This window comes from Scardinius erythrophthalmus (genome assembly GCF_964197995.2).
Source record: "Scardinius erythrophthalmus genome assembly, chromosome: 14".
NCBI classification, from domain to species: Eukaryota; Metazoa; Chordata; class Actinopteri; order Cypriniformes; family Leuciscidae; genus Scardinius; species Scardinius erythrophthalmus.
The window spans coordinates 15,977,901-16,001,004 of NC_138234.1; the positions used below are offsets into that span (position 1 = coordinate 15,977,901).

Here is a 23,104-nt window from a genome sequence, read left to right on the forward strand (position 1 = left end):
CTTGAATTAGGATTGGCCAGACCCTCAGTCTAGGGTGTTACCTAAACCTGTTACATGCTTTGTTTGAATTTGTCTCCACCTTCAAAAGTCCCACCTCCTAAAATGCCTATAAGATACCATGTAAAGTTCCCTTAGTTAGATCATGTTGGAAGTACTACAGCGACGAACAGTGGAGTTCTCAATAAAGAATAACTTCCGTTGAACGCGATCCCAACTGTCTCCTGGTCTCTGCTTCGATGAAAGAAAACTTTACAACAGTTGTGTAACCCTATAAACTGTTGGTGTGAAAAACAAGACTTTATTTATAAATTATTTAATTCAAGTAAACAACAAAATATATTATTAATCTGTTTGCCTTTTAATTTATCTGTACTTAAACATTTTTAGTTAATTCAATTAAAAGACCAGATTCGGTCAGTTTCCCCATTACTCAATTGAACTGACTGAGGGAATCACTTTCCTCAAATCATTTGAGTATAGTCTCAACTTCATAGGGTTTACATTGTATCATTATATTAGTTATGTAATTTTTTTGACCAAAACTGTTAAAGTCTTTTGCCATTTTAGGGCCCTATTTTAATGATCTAAGCGCATGGTCTAAAGCGCACAGGGCAAGTGCACTTATTGCGTGTCTGAATCCACTTTTGCTAGTTTAAGGACAGGAAAAATGGTCCGCGCTCCCGGTGCATGGTCTAAAAGGGTTGTCCCTATTAGCTTAATGAGTAATGGGTGTGTTTTGGGCATAATGTGCAAAAAAACAAACAGAGTGTAATATCCCATTCCCTTTAAAAGCCAGTTATGCTCAGGCCATGGTGGATTCGCTATTTACATGACGGAATTTGCAAGTGGTAGACTGAACGCTTCTCTAGAGAGGAAACGGATCTGCTCGTGTGCAAGGTACAGCGTGCAAGCAGACCTACAGGGCAAGCCGGATTCCAACATATCTTTTACATGTACACAATATTAATCTTTTACATTGTAATCCTTTTATTTTTAATATGTGGCATGTTTGTGTGCTGTTGTGCTATTACTAACACTTTAAATAACAAAAAGAATATTACGCCATTGACTTTATCGGTTTTGTTTTTGTTTCAGTCGCCTCAAAATAGCAATGCTCCAACTATGGAAGTAAAATAATTCCAAATGTTTTTGAAACAAAAAAGCCTGTTGAATTGCACTAACTGAAAAAAAAAAGTCATTGCATTAACCATGATTGCATTTTAATGCGTTGTATTTTTAGGGGTTGCATTTTTATGGGCTGAAATTCAGCATGGTTGAATATTTAAGCAATGAATATTTCAATTCAAAACATTTCAAACACATTTTCATTATTAAAAATTTAATAATCCATATTCACCTTTCATATTTAACTTCCAAAATATTCAAACTGTTTAAAAATACAACCTATAATATGCAACAGGCAATTTTCGGTGCATGGCACTGCGCTGCGTCGGGTGTATGATAGGGCCCTTAAAGCTGACACAGCAACAACTACATTCAAACACTGTTACCAGCTTTACAGTAAATGGGAAGATGATCTAAGATCTTATTTCATTAGGATGCATAGTTTTAGAGCGGACAGTAATGTAAGGATGAAGCTTTATGCTTTTTTGTTGTATCTTTAGCTTTTATGTACTTTGTTTAAACTTTTAGGTTTAAGAAATTATAGTGGTGTTTTTTCTGTCTTTCTTAGACTGGTTTATGACGTGATTTCAACTAAGTAGTTTCGGCCGGATTGTTTGACTACGTGTTTTCAACTGATCATCTAAGATACCACATGTTTTCAACTTATAATCTAAGACAGGATAAGTCTGTTATACATGCTAAAATAACGGAAAAAAAGGAAACTACCAAACCATGTTCATTATTATCTCAAATAAATTTAAAGAGTTTTACAGTAGATTTATGTCTATTCAATGTCTAATAGACAACTTTTTGCTTACTGGGCTGTGTCTATGTTGTGCTATTCAGTATATTACAATAGATTTATGTCTATTCAACGTCTAATAGACAACTTTTTGCTTACTGGGCTGTGTCTATGTTGTGCTAACACTTTTCTTCCAGGTGTGTGAGAAAATATTTTAAAGTTGTCCAAGCTATGTTTGCGACGCGATTGTGCTGCATTCACTCACAAAAGTAAATGTTTTATATATTTACGGTAGGAAATGTACAATATATCGTCATGGAACATGATCTTTACTTAATATCCTAATGATTTTTGGCATAAAAGAAAAATCGATCATTTTGACCCATACAATGTAGGCTATTGTTGGATATTGCCACATATAGCCTACCTGTGCTAGTTGTGACTGGTTTTGTGGTCCAGGGTCACAAATGTCACCTAAAATGATCTAAAATTAAATGGTTCTAAAATTAGAACAAATAATTGTTTATCCAATAATTCGCATAATAGGCTAATATAAGCGCTAATTGCTCCAGGCAATGGTCACGTCATTTCGTCTCTTCCTGCTTTGAGCAGGATCAGCTGACAGACACATTCAGAGAAACACGAAGTTTTGTAAGCTACATGACTTTGGTTATCCGGTCGAAAACACGGTTTTAGCAGCGCTATGAGGACTCTTTTATCAGAAATCGATCGGACATCTTTTGAGGAATATGATTTTTAACACTGCTTTCGTCTGTCTATGCATTCTGACCACAAATGGTAAGTCGGATTTAATCTCATTCAACGCGCAGGCAGGACTGGGACAGCCCATCAACAACAACAACAAATGTCTAAATACACATGCATTCATACTTTCTAATAGCCTACTTTCAAAATGCGTTGTCATTAAACCTTTTTTGGTTTGTGCTGTTAGATAAATAACAAGTTATAACTAACTCTTTCTTACCGAATCAAAAGAGAGAGTGACACTGATATAGGGACCAAGAATGACGCAGACAATAGTGTAGTCCATTCAAAGTCAAACCTTTATTGAAAGCCTTCAGTTTAGGCTATATACTGCGTGTGTGCGTAGGCTGCGTAGCCTATAGCCTACGAAAAAAGTTGTGAATGAACCACAAACTTAATATAAATGAAGTGACAAAAACAATTACACAGAAGATATTAAACAAATCCATATATGATATTCCAATTAGATGCACTCATGCACCGTGGAAAAACACAGAGTAGGCTACAATATATGCAAATGTAGCCCATTAGTAGGATTTAACAGGTGTTGTGCCGAATTTCGACTCCCTGCCAGAATCTGACTCCCCCTCGCGTGCACGCGCATGACGTCACTTCACTAGTCGCTGCGGTCTTTTTTTTGTGTTGTTTCCATACGTGTAACTCCTGTCAGAAACTCTGGATTAAGTGTTTGTTTGTTTTTTATAAAAAAGAAAATATCAGGTTTTCGTCCCTCAACGAAAACAAAATAATAAATGAAATAAAAATAATGATGAAACATATCTGAACATGTTTTGCACTAGGCAAGGAAAAACATCAAAACAAAACAAACAAAAAACGTATACATGAAAATACATAGTAATACAGCCTCAATTAATTGGGTGGGTTACACAAACACTTTTTTATTTTAACAGTGTCAGGTAGAAACGCGTTTAACGTTTCAACTTAATTTAATAAAACACAATGGCTATCATGGCCATTACGCAGTAACACCCCGCGTAATGCAGCGCCAGGTGCGACGCAATGTTTTTTTGCTATAGTCTCTGCCCTACATAGTTATCATTTTCACGTCCTGTGCCACATTGTTTAAATAGCAAATGCATTAAATAGCAAATGCAAAACTAGGTGTGTTCAGGCGCATTTTTGGAGCGTTGCTATTTTGAGCCATCTGAAATAGACTGCGCTATTAACCAACAAAAACTTGGTGTAAAGTCAATGGCGCAATGTTTATTTATTTTTTTCAACATTATTTTTTTTATTAAGAGCGCGTTACGCGCCTGTACACTCTCAGAATAAAAGCTGTCACTGGGACAGTACCCTTCAAATGGGTACTAATATGTACCATTTAGGTACCAATATGTAACTTTGAGGGACTAATATGCACTCTTTAGGTACAAAAGTGTACCTTTTGAAAAGATACCGCCACAGTGACAGCTTTTGTACCTTTTTTTCTGAGAGAGTCGACGGGCAGCAGCACACATGCCAAATCCTTTTCTTTAATGCTTTAGTCGCATATGTCTATTTATATAGTTTTAATATACATTTAAGGCAATTGTTGTTTGTTTGTTATTGTTGTGTTTGTTTGTTTTCTTCATTTTTAATTTTTTGTGTATATATTTTGCAACTATTTAGTAACTTTATATATATATATATATATATATATATTTCTTTTTTAGCACACAACAGATCTTGTATCAGTTTAGTAACTTTAGATTTGAGGAAAACAGGGGGGTCTTGAAAAAGATCTAGTACTTATATCACTAATATTTACAACATTAGCTTTCTACTCATTTAGAGAATTCTTTTACAAACTCACCCATGTCCAGACTCCAGTTCATGTGTTATTGCTTTTTCATGAGCTAAAAGCACAAGGTTTTCCTATCAGAACAAGACATCTGTGCATGTTGTGTTTTATTAGGCTACTAAAGTATGGAAATCAAGTTCACTAATAGTTCTAATAAAGTTCATTAACTGTTACTGTCGTTATATTGCTTCATAATTCAGCACGTCCTTTTACCTCAAAGGTAGCGAAGTGAATGAGTTATGTCTGTCTCTGAGAAAAAAGAGGGGGTTGGGAAGAAAATAACATATCTGGAGCTGAATTTAATGTAGCACCAATTTTGTGATTGGCTATTATGTGGTGTGGGGCCAGGGTGGGCCAAGCTTCTGATTGGGTGGGCCAGGCCTGACCAGGCGCCGACCATTTTTCCCATCGTTAGGCAAGGCGAGGCATCGTTATATCCAGAGGTGGAAGTAACGAATTACAACTACTCACGTTACTGTAATTAAGTAGTTTTTTTGGGTACTTGTACTTTTTTGAGTATATTTTTAAAGCTGTAATTTTACTTGTACTCAAGTACATATTAAACTAAGTAATCGACTTCGCTACTTTTAAAATCACACTTCGTTACTGAGTACAATTTGAATTGATATTCAAATCTTTGACCGGCATTTCGGTAGCCAATAAAAATATTCGATCGTAAACGGACCAATAAAACCCCTGATATTTGGACTGAATTAAAGCCGCCGCAGTCGCAGCAGGTTTTGAAGAGCTGTTCATAATAGTGACGGAGGCGATCGGGAGCTCAGAGTGATTAATGGCTGGACTGAAAGTTTGGAGAAACAACAATCTACATAGAAGTATTGTCAAAATATCTATACTTTATACATATCAATACTGTAATATCTGTCAATACTCATTTTGGCCTATACACCGATACGATACCAGCTGCTCGTTCTCATTCTCTCATCTCAACTGCAGCGAGTTTGACACACCCGCCTCCTCTCAGCGCGGGATTGCAGGTAGACCTATTACGCATAATTTTATTAATACCTGCAAGTTTCTATGGCATATTGTAATGGCAAATGTCACGAGTGCAATATTATAACGCGAGGGCACATTCATGTAATCGCAGAAAACTGGACGCGAGCTCTCAAATACGAATGAACTGGACTTGGATATTGAGTGTGCGCTCTCGGATTGTGTCATATCATGTGCAATCGCGAATCTCTCCAAGTGGTGCTCACTGCAGACTCAAATGACGTCCAGCTCCAATCTTTCCATGCTCTTGAATTAAACGTTGTCAAAAGTTATGAAAAATCTAGCCTTTTTTGCAAATTAAATTCAGTTTGAAATCAAGCCTCCTTGTGCTGTGTGTGAGCTATTGCAACAGTTAACGTTACCCTTTGTAAAGACAAATACACTGAGTGAGTAAATATTTAAGTTAGATTATCAATGTTTAAATATGTAACAAAAGCCTAAATATATCTATATCTAAAAATATCACCGTATAATGTGTATGTGTCTCTTCAGAAGACTTGAATTAAAATTTTCCATTCAAATAGATTACTGTTACAATGAGTGTTGTTTTCGATGCTTGAAAATAATGATTGCCTTGACAAAATGGATGGACAAAAATGTAGATATTAAAATATTTAGTATGTGGTAGTTTTCCCGATGGTTTTAAAAATTATAGGCTAGGCCTACTGAATTCTGACATATTTCATGGTGTCAAATTCCAGTAACATGACCACTAATTAATGTCCTTCGACAATAAGGTAAAAACGTGTTAAAAGTAGCTATTTTCTAAATGATTTGGTTTGCATTTTATTGGTAATACATTAACTATCACCAGCTAAAAAGTAACTAGTAACTAGTACTCCGAGTAGTTTTTGAGTTTACTTAAGTACTTTTTTGACACCAATACTTTTACTTGTAATTGAGTATTATTTCAGCAATGTAACGGTACTTGTACTTGAGTACAAATTTTCAGTACTCTTTCCACCTCTGGTTATATCTATATCGTTAAACTAACAAAGCTAACAAAAGTGGATTGGGACACGTCATAAGTGCACTTGCGCCCTGCGCTTTAGACCATGCGCTTGAATCGTTAAAAAAGGGCCCAAAAGGTTCCTTCCTACTTTATTTATTTGTTTGTTTGTTTGTTATGACAAAGAATAATAATTTATTTATTTCAGGTGTGTTTAGTGATTCTGATGAAGTGAAGTCAGTGTCAGTGACTGAGGGAGATTCTGTCTCTCTAAACACTGATATTCAAGTACAGAGAGATGATCAGATACTGTGGATGTTTGGACCTCAAGACACTCGAATAGCTGAAATCTTTAAAAGAGACCAAATAAACTCTGTATTTATCAGTAATGATGGAAGATTCAGAGACAAACTCCAGATAGACAGTCAAACTGGATCTCTGACCATCAGAAACATCAGAACTGAACACACTGGACTTTATGAACTGACCGTCAGTAGTAGAAAAACACTGAAGAGATTCAATGTTACTGTGTATGGTGAGTAAACGGTATGAATCACATCACAAATGCAAAAATTGCTGATATGATATATGATAATTAAAATGCCCCAAAATGCATGCATTTCTTTTTTTCAGCCTTTCATTCATATTTTTTGTTTCTTTTCTGTTATCTTGATTTTTAATTATAATACTGAGATAAAACCTACATGTTCTTTCATGTTTTCCAGCTCCTCTACCCATTCTTGTCATTTCCAGTTACTCTTCAAACTGATCATCATCATCATCCTCATCATCAGTGTCCAGATGTTCACTGGTGTGTTCAGTGTTGAATGTGAGTGATGTGACTCTCTCCTGGTACAAAGGAACCAGTGTATTGTCCAGCATCAGTGTGTCTGATCTCAGCATCAGTCTCTCTCTACCTCTGGAGGTGGAATATCAGGATAACAACACTTACAGCTGTGTGATCAACAATCCCATCAGAAACCAGACCACACATCTGGACAACACTCAACTCTGTCAGACATGTGCAGGTGCGGCAGAGCTGAGATTACTGTCTTCCCCTTTCGAAAAGAAAATCAGTCACCTTCATTTATATAGCGCTTTAACAATATAGATTGTTTCAAAGCAGCTTTACAGTGAAAACAGGAAATTAAAGTAACAGAGATTGTTTTGGCTTTACAGCAGCTCTAGGATAAAGTTATTGTCCAGCTAAAGTTAGTTTTGATTGATTCACTTCCGTCGCAACGATCATTAGTTATAAACTTAGAAGCCGCTAACACGACACCTTTCTAACAGAAAAACTTTAAGTTCTCTCTACACAAACTTTAAAACCCCAAACCTGTGAGAACGCTGACGGCGTGCACATGCGTATTACGAGTTCAGTCTATAGGTATGTGCTTTTGAATATATATGCACAGGTGTGTAGTCCTTCGCTACAAACCAACCCTCAACAAACTACTTGTCTGGCCTTAAAATTTATAATACATAATTTGTATCGCTTCCTTTAAATTCCAAAATAATAGAACATCAAACACTAACAGATCTCTCCCTATATTAATATTGAGCAAAACACATTAAATAACATTTAATTTGAACATTTGCTCTCCTTTAACAGTTACAAGCAAAGTATGCTGGGAACTAGAAATATGTTGTAACTCATTCCATGAATGTATGTAGATATGAATGTGGGAACATACATTCACATTTATATGGGAACATGTATGTGCAATATACTTGCACATTAAAGTATAAAACTTTGTAAATATTAAATGTAATGCTATTTTTGTCTTCATTTATAAATATTTGGTTACACTTTATTTTAAGGTTATTACTATGGTAAGTAACATTTGTAACAAGGACACTGTAAAATAAAATGTTACCAAATATTTTATATATATTAATATATAGCCATACAATCGCATTATATTTTTCAGTATATTCCCATATATTTTTGTTCCGTAAGGGTCTGACCTTTATTGATTGGAATATGTTTTAGGTTTATCTTTGTGAGCTATAACCCCAACACAATGTCAGTATATTTGAGTATTTTCCTAAACTTGTTTAAGACTATTAGGGCCAACATTACATTACATTTTTAAGAGTATCTCCAGTTGTAATTTTAACTTTTAAACTGTATTCGATTCGATTCAATTATCTCTGTGATCTGCTGTTTTGTGTCTCAGGTTGAAGTCAGACTTGCAGGACTAATGTAAAATACATACTGTTTTCTGTTTGTTCATTACAGAACAGAGTCACCGTTCATATTATATCCTAGTGCTAGTTTTATCATTATTGCTGGTCATAATTGCAGTTTCTGGAGGGATTTTGTTCTGGCACATCAAGAACCCTAAACAAGCAACATCAAGTGTAAGTATTACTGCAGTTGAAATGAGTCTTTTGTGTTTCACCATTTCAGTTTCATGTACAATTTTTATAGTTAAAATGTGATTATTATCAAAACAGTTGAAACTGAAGAAATACATTATGCTACAACAACATTCTGTGCACGTCATGTACAGAATACAGTAAGATACAGTGTTGCTGTGTGCGTTGTGTCTCGCTGCCTGTAAAGCTCCGCACCAGTGCATTGATGGATCATTCATGATCATTCACACATGAAATCTCAATGCCTGTCTGTGCTTGCTCTCTTATCATAGCCTAAGCAAAGATTCTGCTCTATGTTAAGATGAATTAAAGATGATTTTTGATTTAATGCTAGTGATTCATTTAAAGACGTCGTCTGTATTATAAGCATGTGGAGTCGGACACCCCTTTCTACTTCTGCTCAGCTGTTACAGGTGCGCACATCTTTACAAATCTGACTGGAAAGAAATAGATAAAAATGACAATCTAGTAGCAACGTCAGAAAAGACTGCAGTTTGTCAGCTGACAGTAAAACCTGTTCAGCCTGTGATTTAAAAATCAGTCAAAGAAAGAAAAGACACCATTCAGACACATTATGTTAATTTCATTAGCCTAATTAAAAATGTAACAAGTTGGATCAGGGAACATTTAATTATGTGAAAAGAGCATTATACAACATGGAAACATGTGCGGCACATTGAAATAGACACTGAATTATATTTAATTAATATGTCAAATGTTTGTAAAGTCATTTAGCCTACAGCCATGAACCTTTCATACTTAAAGATTTTCCTGATTGAATTATGGTTTTAATGTTCATTTTTAGTTGCTGACTATCACATTCTTTTTTTTTTTTTTTTTTTTTTTTGTCTGTGGGATACCATGAAAATGAGTATTAGCTCAATAACTTACCTTTCTGTCAGTTTTCACCTGATAATATAACAGTGATTACGAATTCATGGTCTATGACACTATTTTCTTCTAAAAACAAACTTTATTGCATTATTTACTGTAAAGAAACAATCTGTATTGTAAAAAGCACTATACAGTTTATCAACTTGACTTTCAACTTTATAATCATGAGAAACGCCATGGATTTTCTGTAATTTGTTATTCTCTGAAAGATTAACCTCTTTCTCCAGTTCTGCATCTGTTCATCAACACTGTTCCTGATTTTACTTTTGTGTTTTCTTACAGAAACGCAAGGAAGATGATGAAGTACTGTACTCAAGTGTTATGATGAGCCAAGGAGCAAAATTACTTTGAATATTTTGTCAACAATAATATAACAACTGTCTCATTGCAGTATAGAGAAGTGTTTCTCAACTACTGGATTATGACCCAAATATTAATGAACCAATGCTACATGCATTAAAATACTTCTAACCTTTCTGTAATCATAGATACTGTAAGTTAAATAATTTGGGAGAAAACCTACTTAGGACTGGTAGTGGTTAAGATAATGGATGAATTTTAGAAACTAAAAATAATTTCATATTCAGCTAATTTAATGTTAATAAAAACCTGTCTAACAATGAAACATTACTTGAGCTTGTGCTACAGCTGTCTTAAAAACAACTGTCACTGTTTGTGTATTTTCCCATATTTCAGCATTATTTCATGAACGTTGAATGTAATGCAACAGAATTAACAATTTAATTTCACTTCATGAAGCTTTTATTATTAAATCACTTTTCTTATACTATTTTCTCAAACCTAAAACAATCTAGTCCCTGATAGGTTTTAACATAACACACACTAAATTACACAAAAAAATAATGAATTTAGTTATTTCATCCAGTTAACATATTAGTTTTTCTAGATTGCTTTAACACTATAACCAGGCTTTCAAAATTTCAAAACCATAATGCCATTTATCAAAAAGCACACCCATTTCCATAAACTATAAACACTATTCCCTGTTTTGACACATGAGCCAGATTTGTTGAATTTTACTGCAAAACTCTACACACAAAATCGCTTCATTTATCATTGCCTACACCATGTTGTCATTTAGAAAGCACTAGCATTCAATATTGTTCACTCAAGTCAGCACAGCTTCAGCTCAGTTAGCACACAATTACCCAGGTGGAAACACTAAGAGTCAAAATTTAACACACATCAATCAGAACTTCAATAGACAGATAAAGGGCCCAAATCAGTTTATTGAGTTTTGGAACAATGGATCTAGAAAGACATGAAGGAAGAGATCGAGGAGGGATAAGGAGGAGGAGGACGATGAAGGGCAAGGGAAAGAGGCAAGCAGTCTCAGATGAAATTCAAGCCACTCTAGTTGCCCATGTGTTTATCAATGGTATGACTATGAGGGAGGCTGGGCTACGAGTAAGGCCAAATTTGAGTCGCTTTACCGTCGCCTCGAGAACCTTCAGGGAGGTGTGGTGGCAAACAAAATTCTATCACTGACTAAAAGACAAACGTTTCCAATAGTCTTTGATGAGGTTTATTTTCTTGCAAGAAAAGGCCAGCAGTCGTACAGTCACACAGAGAGGCTGCAGAGTGTGACAGTGAAGGGAGGGCATCCTTTCTCCTTTATATTCTTCACTCCCAGAATGTCGTCTTTCTAGGCAAATGATGGTATTTCAGCCACATGTGGAACATTCTTAGACTTGTTCATCATATTGTCTCCTTGAGTGGAGGCCCTCCTGTCACGCCCAACACTCTTTACCATTCCAATACAATTCCATATTAGAATATGGTTTGTGTGTGCTCTTTTACTGTCATATGATGGTCACACACATCTTACTGTAAGTAAATATATAAAAAAAAGAAGTGGAGGAGAGAATACAGTAAAAAAAAAAAAGTAAAACGGGGAAAATAAATTGTTTTGTTGTGTGTGTGTTGTACTGTGTAGTACATGAATGAATAAAAATGTGCCAATGTATCCATTGGTTGTTTCTTTTGTGTTTATCATGTGAAAAGGTTTGTGAGGGGGGGAACCACAAGCAACTTAACTTACTAGTTTTGGAAATGTTGTTTTGAATTTATTGCGCCAGTGTGTTAGACTATGTTGTAGTGTGTGTGATTTTGAGGGCTTGTGTGTCCTGTCTGAGGGCAAAGTTTGGTTTTTCAGCAAGAGTGAATGGTTTTGAGTGTAGAGCTTCATTTTGACCTGAAAATAGGATGTTTGGGGAATTGGGTGAGACGTTATGGATTTGTGTTTACAGTTTTGAGAATATGAGGCATAGTTTCAAGAAATGTGTTTAAGCAATCGAGAAAAACTGTAAAACCAGCTCGCTTTATTCTAACTATCACCTCAGCAGTTACTGAAGATTTCCTGCGTGATAGGACATGTTTCCACAGGTTTGGCTCTTCTCCAAGGCACGCTGGATTGTTTTCCGCCCTCATTATACAGGCATCACTGCTGCACATAGCCATGTGTGGAGCGTAAAGTCCAGCTCCCCCTCTCTGGATGTACCAGAAATATGGGCATAATAGGTGGAGTGACGGTGGAGTGAACTCGGGAGCATAAGCAGCTGCTCATCTTGCTCTGGCATCCGCTGTTTTAGCGTCCCTCCTCCTCCCTCACTGACATAATATAGGCATCTTGCTGCCATACTCCTCATCCCAGCATAAGTAGTCCCATTGAGAGGTTTATCTGAGCTGGAGTTGAAGCTGGTTCCTCGAGCCCCTCCACTGCAGACAGCAAGCCAAATACGCTTAACCCTATAGAATGTTCTTATCACATTATTAATATTTGATATGCATTCTAATGGTGTTGATAGAAACACTCTTAGAACAATGTTCTTGGAACTTCTTAATGACGTTGTTTTTACTTGATGAATGTTTTCATAATGTTGAGAGAACTTGTTCTTAGAACAACATTCTTGGTGTAGGCTACTTGGTGAATGTTATTGTTGACATTCTTGGAATATTACAAATACGGGTAGGAGAATGCTGTACTAACATTGTGTAACATTTTAAATAGCATTCTAATTACAAAAAGAAACCAGAAATCATTGTATAATCCAGCCAAACTCTGCAGCTGCTTCTGATCACAATTTTAATCGTGTTAATCTTCTGTTGCCGGAAATACGCACAAGCAAAAAAAAAAAAAAAAGACGGCAAGTATTACAATAGAAAAAATACATATTTATGTGCAAAAGTACTCAGAAATGCCAACAAATCCTGTAACCATTTGAGTTTTATAAATGCTTTCTTTTTTTCTTTTCTTTTTTAAATATCATTGAACCTCAAAGTTAAAGCACAAATGCACTGATTGTAGTCGTTTACTACAGATTACTGAATTTCAGCATTTCATTTTTAAGCAATTTCTAGAAGAATCTTTTTTTAAGACAGACCACATGTCTGTAGAACACACAACCAGTAAAATTATATGAAACTTTTTTTCAGGGATTTTCAGAGACTCTTATACATGTAAAATGAGATGAAATGTGTTCAGTCCTGTGTGTGTGTTAATGGCTCCCTCTGCTGACTGTTTGAAAGACTTACAGGAATCAAAATGTTGGCCGGTTAGCTTGGTGAAGTTAGCCTCTGCTAGCATAACTACACTGTCTGTGGGACAAAAAGCATCACAGGGCATTTTTAATATATTTCTGCCTGCCAGCAGTATTAGCTACCAGTATTATTATTAAATATCTGTTAAAGAATATCATCTTAGATTTATTAGATGTGGTGTAGCTAAACTGTGTAGGATTTTACACATTAAACAATGTAATGAAATTGGCAAGCAATAAGTTTGAACTAGTGAAGCAGTGAACTCTTCAGTCCAGGTATTGCCAATATGTGATGTGACGCATTTAGTCATATGAAGTTGTTATTTTCCGGAAAAAAGGTGTCGTAATGTAAAACAGTAAATAGTGCACTGTTTAACAAAACGTTTTTGCAACTGCTGTCAATATTATTTATGTCTGTATAATGTGGTCATTTATGGACACCAGATGAATGTGAGTTTTAGCAAGTGTTGTCAGCAGATTTGTTCTTTTGTACTTGATATTTTAGGCTGTGGGTGTGGCAATTGTCTATTTTATGGGGAAAAAAAACATGATTGAATATTGATAATGTTTGTTTCTTTATGCCAAAGTAAGCCTCAGATGTAGATGTTGAGCAGGTGAACACAGTGAAATTAAATACATATAAACTGATTAATATAAACTTGATTGTTTTCGGACATATTGGATTCTGTTGAATATTAATTGACATTGAGGTTTCGCAGGATGTGGACTGTGTGTCAAGGACTTTATGAAGCCTACTACCAATTTTTTCTATATATTGTAATCATTATGGATCACAACTTAATTGCTTCAATGAGCTCAAATTAATACATGATGTTAGCTAAACACATGATCTCCATTGTTTTAGAAGTGTTCATTTCTGATATATGGACATTACTTGGACACAGTCACGTCTGATAACAGATCACTCACTCTATAACAGATCACGAAACATGCACTATATTGTGAAAAGCGCTATACAAATAAATGTGGATTTTTTTTTATTTGTAAGTGAGAAATGGAGAAGAACATTAGAAAAATTCAGATATATACTGCAGTGTTGGAATGGTTGATTTTTCTGGTTATCATGACCAATTAGTCCTGTCATTGATTTAAATTTGCATTCAATACTGAATGCTTCATTCCAAGAAGGATATGTGAATGTGACACATTTATTCATGTTAAGTTATTATTTTTCTGAAGAATTATGTTTATTTTATTGTATGCGAGTATAATGACAATAAAGGCTTTCTATTCTATTCTATTCTATTCTATTCTATTCTATTCTATTCTATTCTATTCTATTCTAACAGGAGTAATCTGTGGGTTGGACATGTCCCCACCACTTTTTGAAACATCTCATGGCATGGATGGTAATTTTTTTTCTCCAATTGTTATTGTACATATCATTGTATTAATTTACAGGGGGGTTACCGTTTATGAATTTTAAGGAACATATACTCTTATTCTAAAATATTCTCTCTGATTATGTCATTATGATTTACCATACCTTATGCAACACTAACAACCAGATGGAGATGATTGCAGGTTGAACATTGTTATGTAATTGGACATAATGTGGTAGGATATAATATTCCACAAACAGGTATAAATAAAAAAAATTCTGACGTTCAAGTTGAAGTTAATAAGCATGTAAACCTATTCATGGAAAGTGGGTAATAGTTGTAAAAACAAAAATCTTGTTAAATCTCATGGATTAGACCGTAATATTGTACTACAATGAATTAGACAAAACAGGAAGAGTAATAATGAGCTGCAAATTAATTAGTGAATATTATTAGCTTCCGTTAAGGCCACTATAGAATTCAATGTTGAAATCTATTGCGAACTTGTCACATCCAATAACTCATTTCCACCAGCAGAGGTCAGAGTCACATCAGTAATGACCATCAGTCTTCAAACGTCTTCGGACGTCCAGACTTGCGGGGCACAACCTAACACTTTTTGACTTTCTCAGTTTGAGTAAATCCACTTAGGTTCATAGTATTTATTTTTTACCACATTAATTTCCCACATGTCTAGTACAATTTTGTTTTTGTTTCATTAATACAGTGTATACTTTTTTCTTGATTCACCCCAAAAGAATGAAAGTGAAATGTGACAACATGCCCAATAGGTGGAGCACATTATCATGACCATATGACAGCTTAAAATTCTGATCTAATAAAAAATATATATAGCCAACAAGACAAACTAAAATATTTTTTCAATAAAATACAATTATTAACATTTTCATATAAAATAATGTCATTTTTTAATAATTAAAAATACTATGTTTTTTGAGTTTGACAATGAACACACTGGAAAACACAGCTATACAACATTCAAAACATAATAATAATTATACATTTCTGAACATTGACTCTCAGTTCAGTCTATATGCACCTTTTCTCATGGTTTCTAAATATAATTCATAAAAGTATAGAATAGAATATCATATTTCTAATAGGGGTTCATTGTAACGCAGTGTGACAACATGCCCCACCTGCACAACTGGGATATAAACCCTGCTAGTGTCTTCTGCTGGTTAGATCAGCATTAAAGAACTGTTAGATAAGATTAAAATTATATCAGATTTGTCTCATTGTATATAAAGACTAAAAACTCAGATGAAAAATGAACTTCAGTAAGAAATTTATTTTTGTTATGGTTAAATGATGAGTGAAGTTATGTAAGTTACCGACTAACATCTTTTGATGTAGGCAAGGTTTTCTTTGCATGGTTTTCTGTTGTGTTTTTATATATTTTAATGACTTCCTCACAATTATTTGGAATATCTCGCTCGATGAAGAGCAGCAGTGGGTCAGAGAGCCTCTCTTCATTAGAGAGGCTTGACACATACCCCCCCCCCCCCACACACACACACACACACACACACCCTGCGCACGCCACTGCTGTAGTGTCTTATTCATCCGCACACCTCAACATCACTGATCTCTGTCACACGTGTCCAGGTATGTCAGCAGCAACATTTTACAACTTTCTTCTTTTTTTCTTTATAAATGTGCAGTTCATACTGTCTATGAAATCTGACTGAAAGTATTGACCATTTCTCTTTATTTATTACAGAAATGTTTGGGGATAGGCATACATTTCCTTTATTCATTATAATAGAAGTTTGTGTGATTCTGCTGTTCATTTCTACATGTGTGTTTTACTGTTGCTGCAAGAAATGCAACCGAGAAAAACCAGAGGGCAAGTATTACTATATTACTATCTGATAAGACAACAACACTCTTTAATGCAAATTAGTTTTACAACTAAGAGCCTAAATTACATTATTAACATTTTTAATAGTTTTAACATGAAAACTTTGTGTATATTGGTAATATAATCTAAAATATATGATATCAGTGTGAAATGTCAGAAAGCAGCACTTGATTTTAAATACACTGAAAATCTCTCTCTCTCTGTGTGTGTGTGTGTGTGTTTTAGATCAGAAAAGCATGTCAGATTACACAGAGATCATCTACCGTCTTTAGATCTGACACCAGTCACTGATCATCACTCCTCATTCAACACACCAAAACCATCAGTTTAACAAGGTCTTTAGGTTGCAAGATTTATGCATTAACATAAAAGTGTAAAATGCATTTGAGTTGATATAATGGAATGTGCTCAACTTGTAATTTAGGAACATTTGATGAATCTGCCTATAAAATATGAATTAAACTGAAACAGACAATTAAATCAATAAACATTTGATCCACTTATTCAAATAGTTTGAAAGACATTCATCATTATATTGTGTAGTATACTCGTATATTTGAAACATTATACATGTTTTAGAGTCAGCTCTTGTGTTATTAGCTCAGTAAATGTGTTGAACTGAAGGCTTGTGGTTTAATGAGCTGGCCGGATGTTCAGTTAATAATGTCTATTTGTGTTCGTGAGAGAGTGAGACGAGCATTATTCTCACAACCACAAACAAACCTTCTGAGAACCTGAAATGAGAGTTTTCAAATAAAGAGAAATCCAGAAAGATATGCTGTGATGAAACATGTTCATGAGACACACATGTGAGGGTTTCTGAAATGTTAAGAAGAAGATAAAGAATACATTGAACTTTATCTGGAGAGCGAGACAGAGAACAGAGACTACTAAAACCAGCTTGCTTTTGATTTAGCAGTTTAGACTTTGAAAATACCTTAGCTTTTTAATCCGGAAGTCATTCTTCTGACTCTTGGCTGGACGTTTGTTTCTGTCATGATGTCTTCTCATCTTTGTGTTCTGATTCTGTTTGTTCTGAGCGGTGAGAAACTCTTAACACTTTTAATCAACAAATGTGGAGTATTTATTCACTACACTAGTCAGTGTCAGTGATGAAGGGAGATTATGTCACTCTAAAACCTGATTTTACTGAAATACAGAGTAAAAAGATCAGATTCTGTGTATGTTTGAACCTCAAGATGACACTGATACAAATGACATCTCTGACCATCATCAGCAACAGAGGAATTTCATACAAGAGATTCAATGTTACTGTCTATGGTGAGTAAAGTGAATAAAATGATACTTTTTCCTCAGTAAAATATAACCAATGATCACTTTTATTTATTGGTTACAGGGAACTGCAAAATGCATGATGTTATTTCATGTCATATTGTAATTTTTCAATGTGGTACTGTTTATAAAGAAAGAAACTCCTTGTGTTACTATTTGATTTATTTATTTTTTTTTTTTTGGTAGTCAGAAACATTCATCAATTGTAAATCAATTAATTATAACTTTTAAAATGCTTCAGATTATCTTCTTTACTAACTTGTTGAAATTATCTGTTCATATTTTTCCATTTGTTGATATAAAAGTCTTCAGATATTTCATGTACTTCAAGTATTTTATTTTAGTTAACTAAACTTAATTTACTCTGTTAATGCAGTTGATTTGCCCAATATATTTGAATTGACAAAAAAAAAAAAAATTGGAAGTAAGTAAAGCTAAAAAGAAAGCATGTTTTCCAGCTCCTCTGCCGGTTCCTGTCACCACCAGAGACTCTTTACAATGTTCATCATCATCAAGATCATCAGACTCCAGATGTTCACTGCTGTGTTCAGTGTTGAATGTGAATGAATCTGATCTCAGCATCAGTCTCTCTCTACCTCTGGAGATTCAGTGTCTGGATGATTCATACAGATGTTTGAATATTTATGATTAGTGAAATTAATATGATTCAATATGTTAAGAAAAATAAATGTTTTAAAATTTAAATGTGTTTGTATTTCAGTTGTTAGAAGTGGTCGAACTGATCTTGATGGAAATCCTTGGTGATAAGTGTTGAGTCAATAGATCAGGGTTCTTTCACGTGTTTATTCTGCTGAGTAAATGAAGAAAGCATAAGAGAGAGGATGTGATAAATGGTTTTGTCGCATCCACAAATGAACGTTATAATGAGAACAGTAGTGTGTGAACGAACAGCAGGAAGCTCAGATGAGTTTGTGATTTTCTGATTAAGTTTCCAGCAGGATGAACTTCTCTCATCTGTGTCTGTTCCTGTGTGTCTTGAGTGAATTGTAAAAAAAAAAAAAAAAAAAAAAAAAGGTATGGTATGGTTTCTTGAGCATTCATGTTAGTGCTTTTTACACAACTAAAAATGAGTTAAAGTTCTTCTGTTTCTTTCCTCAGACTCTGCAGTGTTGTGGTTTCACTGAAGCTGTGATCTGATTGGTGGTTTTTGTTCTGGTGGGCGTGCCTACTCTCGGCTGATGGTTTGACATCATATCTGGAGGAGTTCAGCAGGACATCAACCAGGGGGCGATGTTCTCAAATCCACACATGCATAAAAACAAACATGTGACTGGTTTGATGGAAGGGTGCACAACACATTTCAGTACCAACTTTTTTAGGATAGCCTACATAACAACGTTGAACATAAGTATTGTGAAAAGATTACCTGATTATTGTACAATTTAAAAAATATAAATGGTTCTTTACACGTAGTAAAAGTTCTATTTATACCGTATCGTCCTGAAGAACCCTTTATATGCTGAAATGGTTCTTTGTGTTAGAGTTTAGGGTTCTTTATTCCCGCCTTTTTGTTTTTCAAATCTGTAACTGTCAAAGCCTCATTACTGATTTTCTGGAGCTCGGCTACAACTACAGTTACTACACGGACTGTCAACATACTCTCAACAGGTACATGATTTTTTTCTTAAAATGTCTATAAATTATAACTTTGAAAATTGTAACAATAATTTCCTATCAATCATGTATTTTTCTCTTTTAGTTTAACTGAACATGTAAGTGTGAGAAGCTCTGTTCAGTTAAGGGTACTCCTCTTCTCCACAAAGTAGCCTAAGTAGGCTAACAGACTTTATGCCTAACATACCCAGTCAAAAAAAAAAAAAAAAAATTAAACAAAATTAAAGCTATACCATGACTTTATATAACTTTTTCCTTTTAAATGGTCATTCTGTCCATTTTTGATAATTGTGGCCAATGTAATTTTGGCCAGTGTAACTATAAACTCAATCAGATGCTGTCCCGTATCATAACCTCATCATCTGCAGAGAGAAACTGCTACTCAGAATACACATAATGAAGGACGTAAAGACATTATAGGGGATAGTGAAAATATTTCACTGGAACTTGGTCTTCACATCTGTGTTCAATGTCAGTTGTTATTTATGAATGTATTCAGCTAACAACTGGTATAGCACTGTCATTTTTTGCCACAATCTTCCATGTCAATGAAAAATAAAAGTACACGAACAAGAACATGTTTTTTTTTTCTAAATGTAAAACCCAAATAGAGGCAACAAGATATAAGACCAGGCAGATTATTATTATTATTATTATTATTGTAGAGTTGAATAAGATGTTTTAAATAGGGAAATTATGAATGTACATCACAAATTTAACTGAAAATGTAATTCTACATGAATACATTGGCTTTAAGGGGTTCCTTTTTCTTTTCCTTTTTGCAGAAAGCATCTTCATGCACCTTGACACACTTTCCAGCTGGGTTTCTGAGCCAAAGCGAGATGTGGTCTATGCAGGCTATTGGTTAAAGGCTATTGATTGTATATGTGGAAAGTGTGTGTGGGTAGGTTGGTGGGTTTAGTTGACTGACAGTTTGTCCCTTAACTTCAGAGTAAACAGCCTTAGCAAATGAATGCTTTGAGTAACAATACAGCAATCTTTGCCATCTTGAGCCAAATCCACTTTGAAAGTCCCAATGTAAAGAAGAGTTTCTTGTTTCTCCCTTCTCTGTAGACTAGGAAGTAGGGGCTTACCGTCAACTGCCATCTCTACAAGTGTGAAACAAATGTGAGGAATGCTTATGTTGTTTGTGAAATATAAGTATATGAGCTGAATGATTTCCTGTTGCAGGTCTGATTGTAGTTTCAAATGCAATTGAATTAATTATGAAATATATTTTTAGTAACATACTGACATAATTTCATGTTATAAAAAGGGTTTTTTGTGTTTTTTTTTTTTTTTTGTTTCTTTTGTGTGTACTAACAATGTCCAACAGTGTATATACAGTACATTAACACATCACAGGACAATTCTGCATGTCTTTCTTTTTTTCTCTCCTGTTATTCATGAACATTTTCACCACATAAATATTATGTAAATACATACATGCAATTAAAACAATTTAAAACAATACTTAGGCCAAAATAATCTCAGTATTCTGTTCTATATTCCATAGTGCAATTTCCTTGATTTATTTTGCTCATTGATTGAAGCATGTGGAGCTGCATAGAGCTGCTTTCTATAGGTCAAGTGAACATCACACGCATCTGTGTGTAACGAAACATTGCACCATAGCATAGTATCACCTTGACTGTTGACTGATATCTCGCATAATCTTATAATCTTAGAGAATATGGTTTACACATTCATTTGTTTCTGCTTATGGTTTTTAGCTGGTAAGTTCCACATTTTTTATGTCTTCAGTTCTTTTGCATGTATAGTCAGTAATGATCTGTCATCCTACCGAGTTTACATTGTTATATTTTCTACATTAAAGTGGTAGTTCACTCAAAGATGAAAATTCTGTCATAATTTACTCATGTTGTTCCAGACCTGTATGAGTTTATTTCTTTTGTTGAACACAGATCAAACAGTTGAAGGTATAGCCATTGATATCCATAGTATTTTTTTCTTCCATATCATGAAAATCAATGGCTATACCTTCAACTGTTTGATTACCAACATTCTTCAAAATATCTTTTTTTGTGTGAAACTCATACAGGTTTGGATCATCATGAGAGTGAATAATTGATGACAGAATTTTCATCAACTATCCCTTTAACTATTCAAGTATGTCTTCTTAATAGTTTGGATCTGTTAGATTAAATAGTGTAAAATGGCAACAAAATGGCAATTCGCAACTGTTTTACAATATCTGAGATGGAAAATCTTTGACTTGTTCACTGTTTTATTCCAGGTGTGTCTGGTGTTTATGCAGGTGAAACTGAGATGATATCAGTGATGGAGGGAGATTCTGTCACTTTACACACTGATGTTACTGAAATACAGAGAGATGAACAGATACTGTGGACATTTAGACCTCGAAATTCAGAGACTCGTATCGCTGAAATCTTTAAACAGATCATCTCTATATATGATAGTGGTAAGAAGGAGAGATTCAGAGGCAGATTAAAGATAGATGAGAAGACAGGATCTCTGACCATCACAAACATCAACACATTACACTCTGGACTTTATAAACTACAGGTCATCAATGAAAGGGTCAAACACAAGACTTTCAACATTGCTGTCTATGGTGAGTTAACTAAATAAATCATTATATATATATATATATATATATATATATATATATTTTTTTTTTTTTTCTTTTTTTTTTTTTAGGTCGTCTAACTGTTCCTGTCATCAGTGATTTATTGCAAAAGCCTTCAGTGTCAGAAAGATCATCAAAGCAGAAATGTTCACTGGTGTGTTCAGTGTTGAATGTGAGTGATGTGACTCTCTCCTGGTACAAAGGAATCAGTGTATTGTCCAGCATCAGTGTGTCTGATCTCAGCATCAGTCTCTCTCTACCTCTGGAGATTCAGTGTCTGGATGATTCATACAGCTGTGTCGTGTCTTATTCATTCACCAACCAAACTACACATCTCAACAACACTGATCTCTGTCACACATGTCCAGGCAAGTCAGCATTAATGTTAGTACTCTTAAACATCTGAAAGAGTTAAAGTGCACTATTGTTCTTATGTTTCCTCCCTCAGACTCTGTCCACTGTTGTGGTTTCCCTGAAGCTGTGATCCGATTGGTCATCTCTGCTCTGGTGGGCGTGGCTACTGTTGCAGTGCTGGTTTATGACATCAAATCTGGAAGCATTCAATATGACAGAACCAGGGGGTGATGCTTTTAAATCTTACCACATATTAAGGGGAACTATTATGCTTTTTCTTTTTTTTTCTTTTTTTTTTTTTTAGTGTGTAATAGCTGTTTGTGCATCTAAACAATCTGTTACAAGTTACAAAGCACAAAGTCCATGACAAAGGGATTTAACAAACCTAATATTTCAACAACAGGCTACAGTTTATCTTGTTTTTGCATTTTGTTTTTGTGGTCCATAATTGCTCTTATTTTATATCAGCTTGTGGTAGACTGTCGTATTCGACGTTTCAAATAAATTAAACTTTAAAAAATGTAAAATTAAAAAATAAATTAAGCCTTGCATGGTTATTCATTCCACTCCACTGCACTGCATCTCATGTTAAGAGCAAAAAAGCATTCTGTGTGAACTGCATTTATTCAGATCACTGCGATTCATTATGTGTGAACAACTGACCTATAAACACTAAATGATTAGAATTGACATTACAGAATCTATATGTGACCCTGGACCACAAAAACATGGTCACATGGGTAAAAAA

General features: G+C 34.6%; 1 protein-coding gene and 1 pseudogene across 2 annotated transcripts; both read left to right on the forward strand.

Annotated features, from left to right (window-relative positions):
* Positions 1 to 2,500: 2,500 nt before the first annotated feature.
* On the forward strand, positions 2,501 to 11,661 carry LOC308702570 (annotated as a pseudogene). Its single transcript has 5 exons — positions 2,501 to 2,665; positions 6,608 to 6,934; positions 7,125 to 7,427; positions 8,642 to 8,763; positions 9,958 to 11,661. The product of its transcript is annotated as an uncharacterized misc_RNA (transcript).
* Positions 11,662 to 17,266: 5,605 nt separating this feature from the next.
* On the forward strand, positions 17,267 to 22,870 carry LOC308702574 (T-lymphocyte surface antigen Ly-9-like). The gene is made up of 9 exons (XM_081385533.1): positions 17,267 to 17,505; positions 17,624 to 17,744; positions 18,215 to 18,791; positions 18,876 to 19,385; positions 20,177 to 20,295; positions 20,466 to 20,519; positions 21,649 to 21,987; positions 22,074 to 22,370; positions 22,451 to 22,870. Exons 7-9 carry the CDS (start codon positions 21,681 to 21,683, stop codon positions 22,585 to 22,587), a joined length of 741 nt encoding a protein of 246 aa, XP_081241659.1. The 5' UTR covers positions 17,267 to 17,505; positions 17,624 to 17,744; positions 18,215 to 18,791; positions 18,876 to 19,385; positions 20,177 to 20,295; positions 20,466 to 20,519; positions 21,649 to 21,680; the 3' UTR covers positions 22,588 to 22,870.
* Positions 22,871 to 23,104: the final 234 nt, after the last annotated feature.

Bases quoted from the DNA above. Each gene is read 5' to 3' on its own strand.
- LOC308702574 (XM_081385533.1), top strand. From the start codon at position 21,681: ATGATATCAGTGATGGAGGGAGATTCTGTCACTTTACACACTGATGTT. The intron at 21,988-22,073 runs GTGAGTTAACTA...TTTTTTTTTTAG, and splicing joins TTTCAACATTGCTGTCTATG to GTCGTCTAACTGTTCCTGTC. The intron at 22,371-22,450 runs GCAAGTCAGCAT...TTCCTCCCTCAG, and splicing joins TCTCTGTCACACATGTCCAG to ACTCTGTCCACTGTTGTGGT.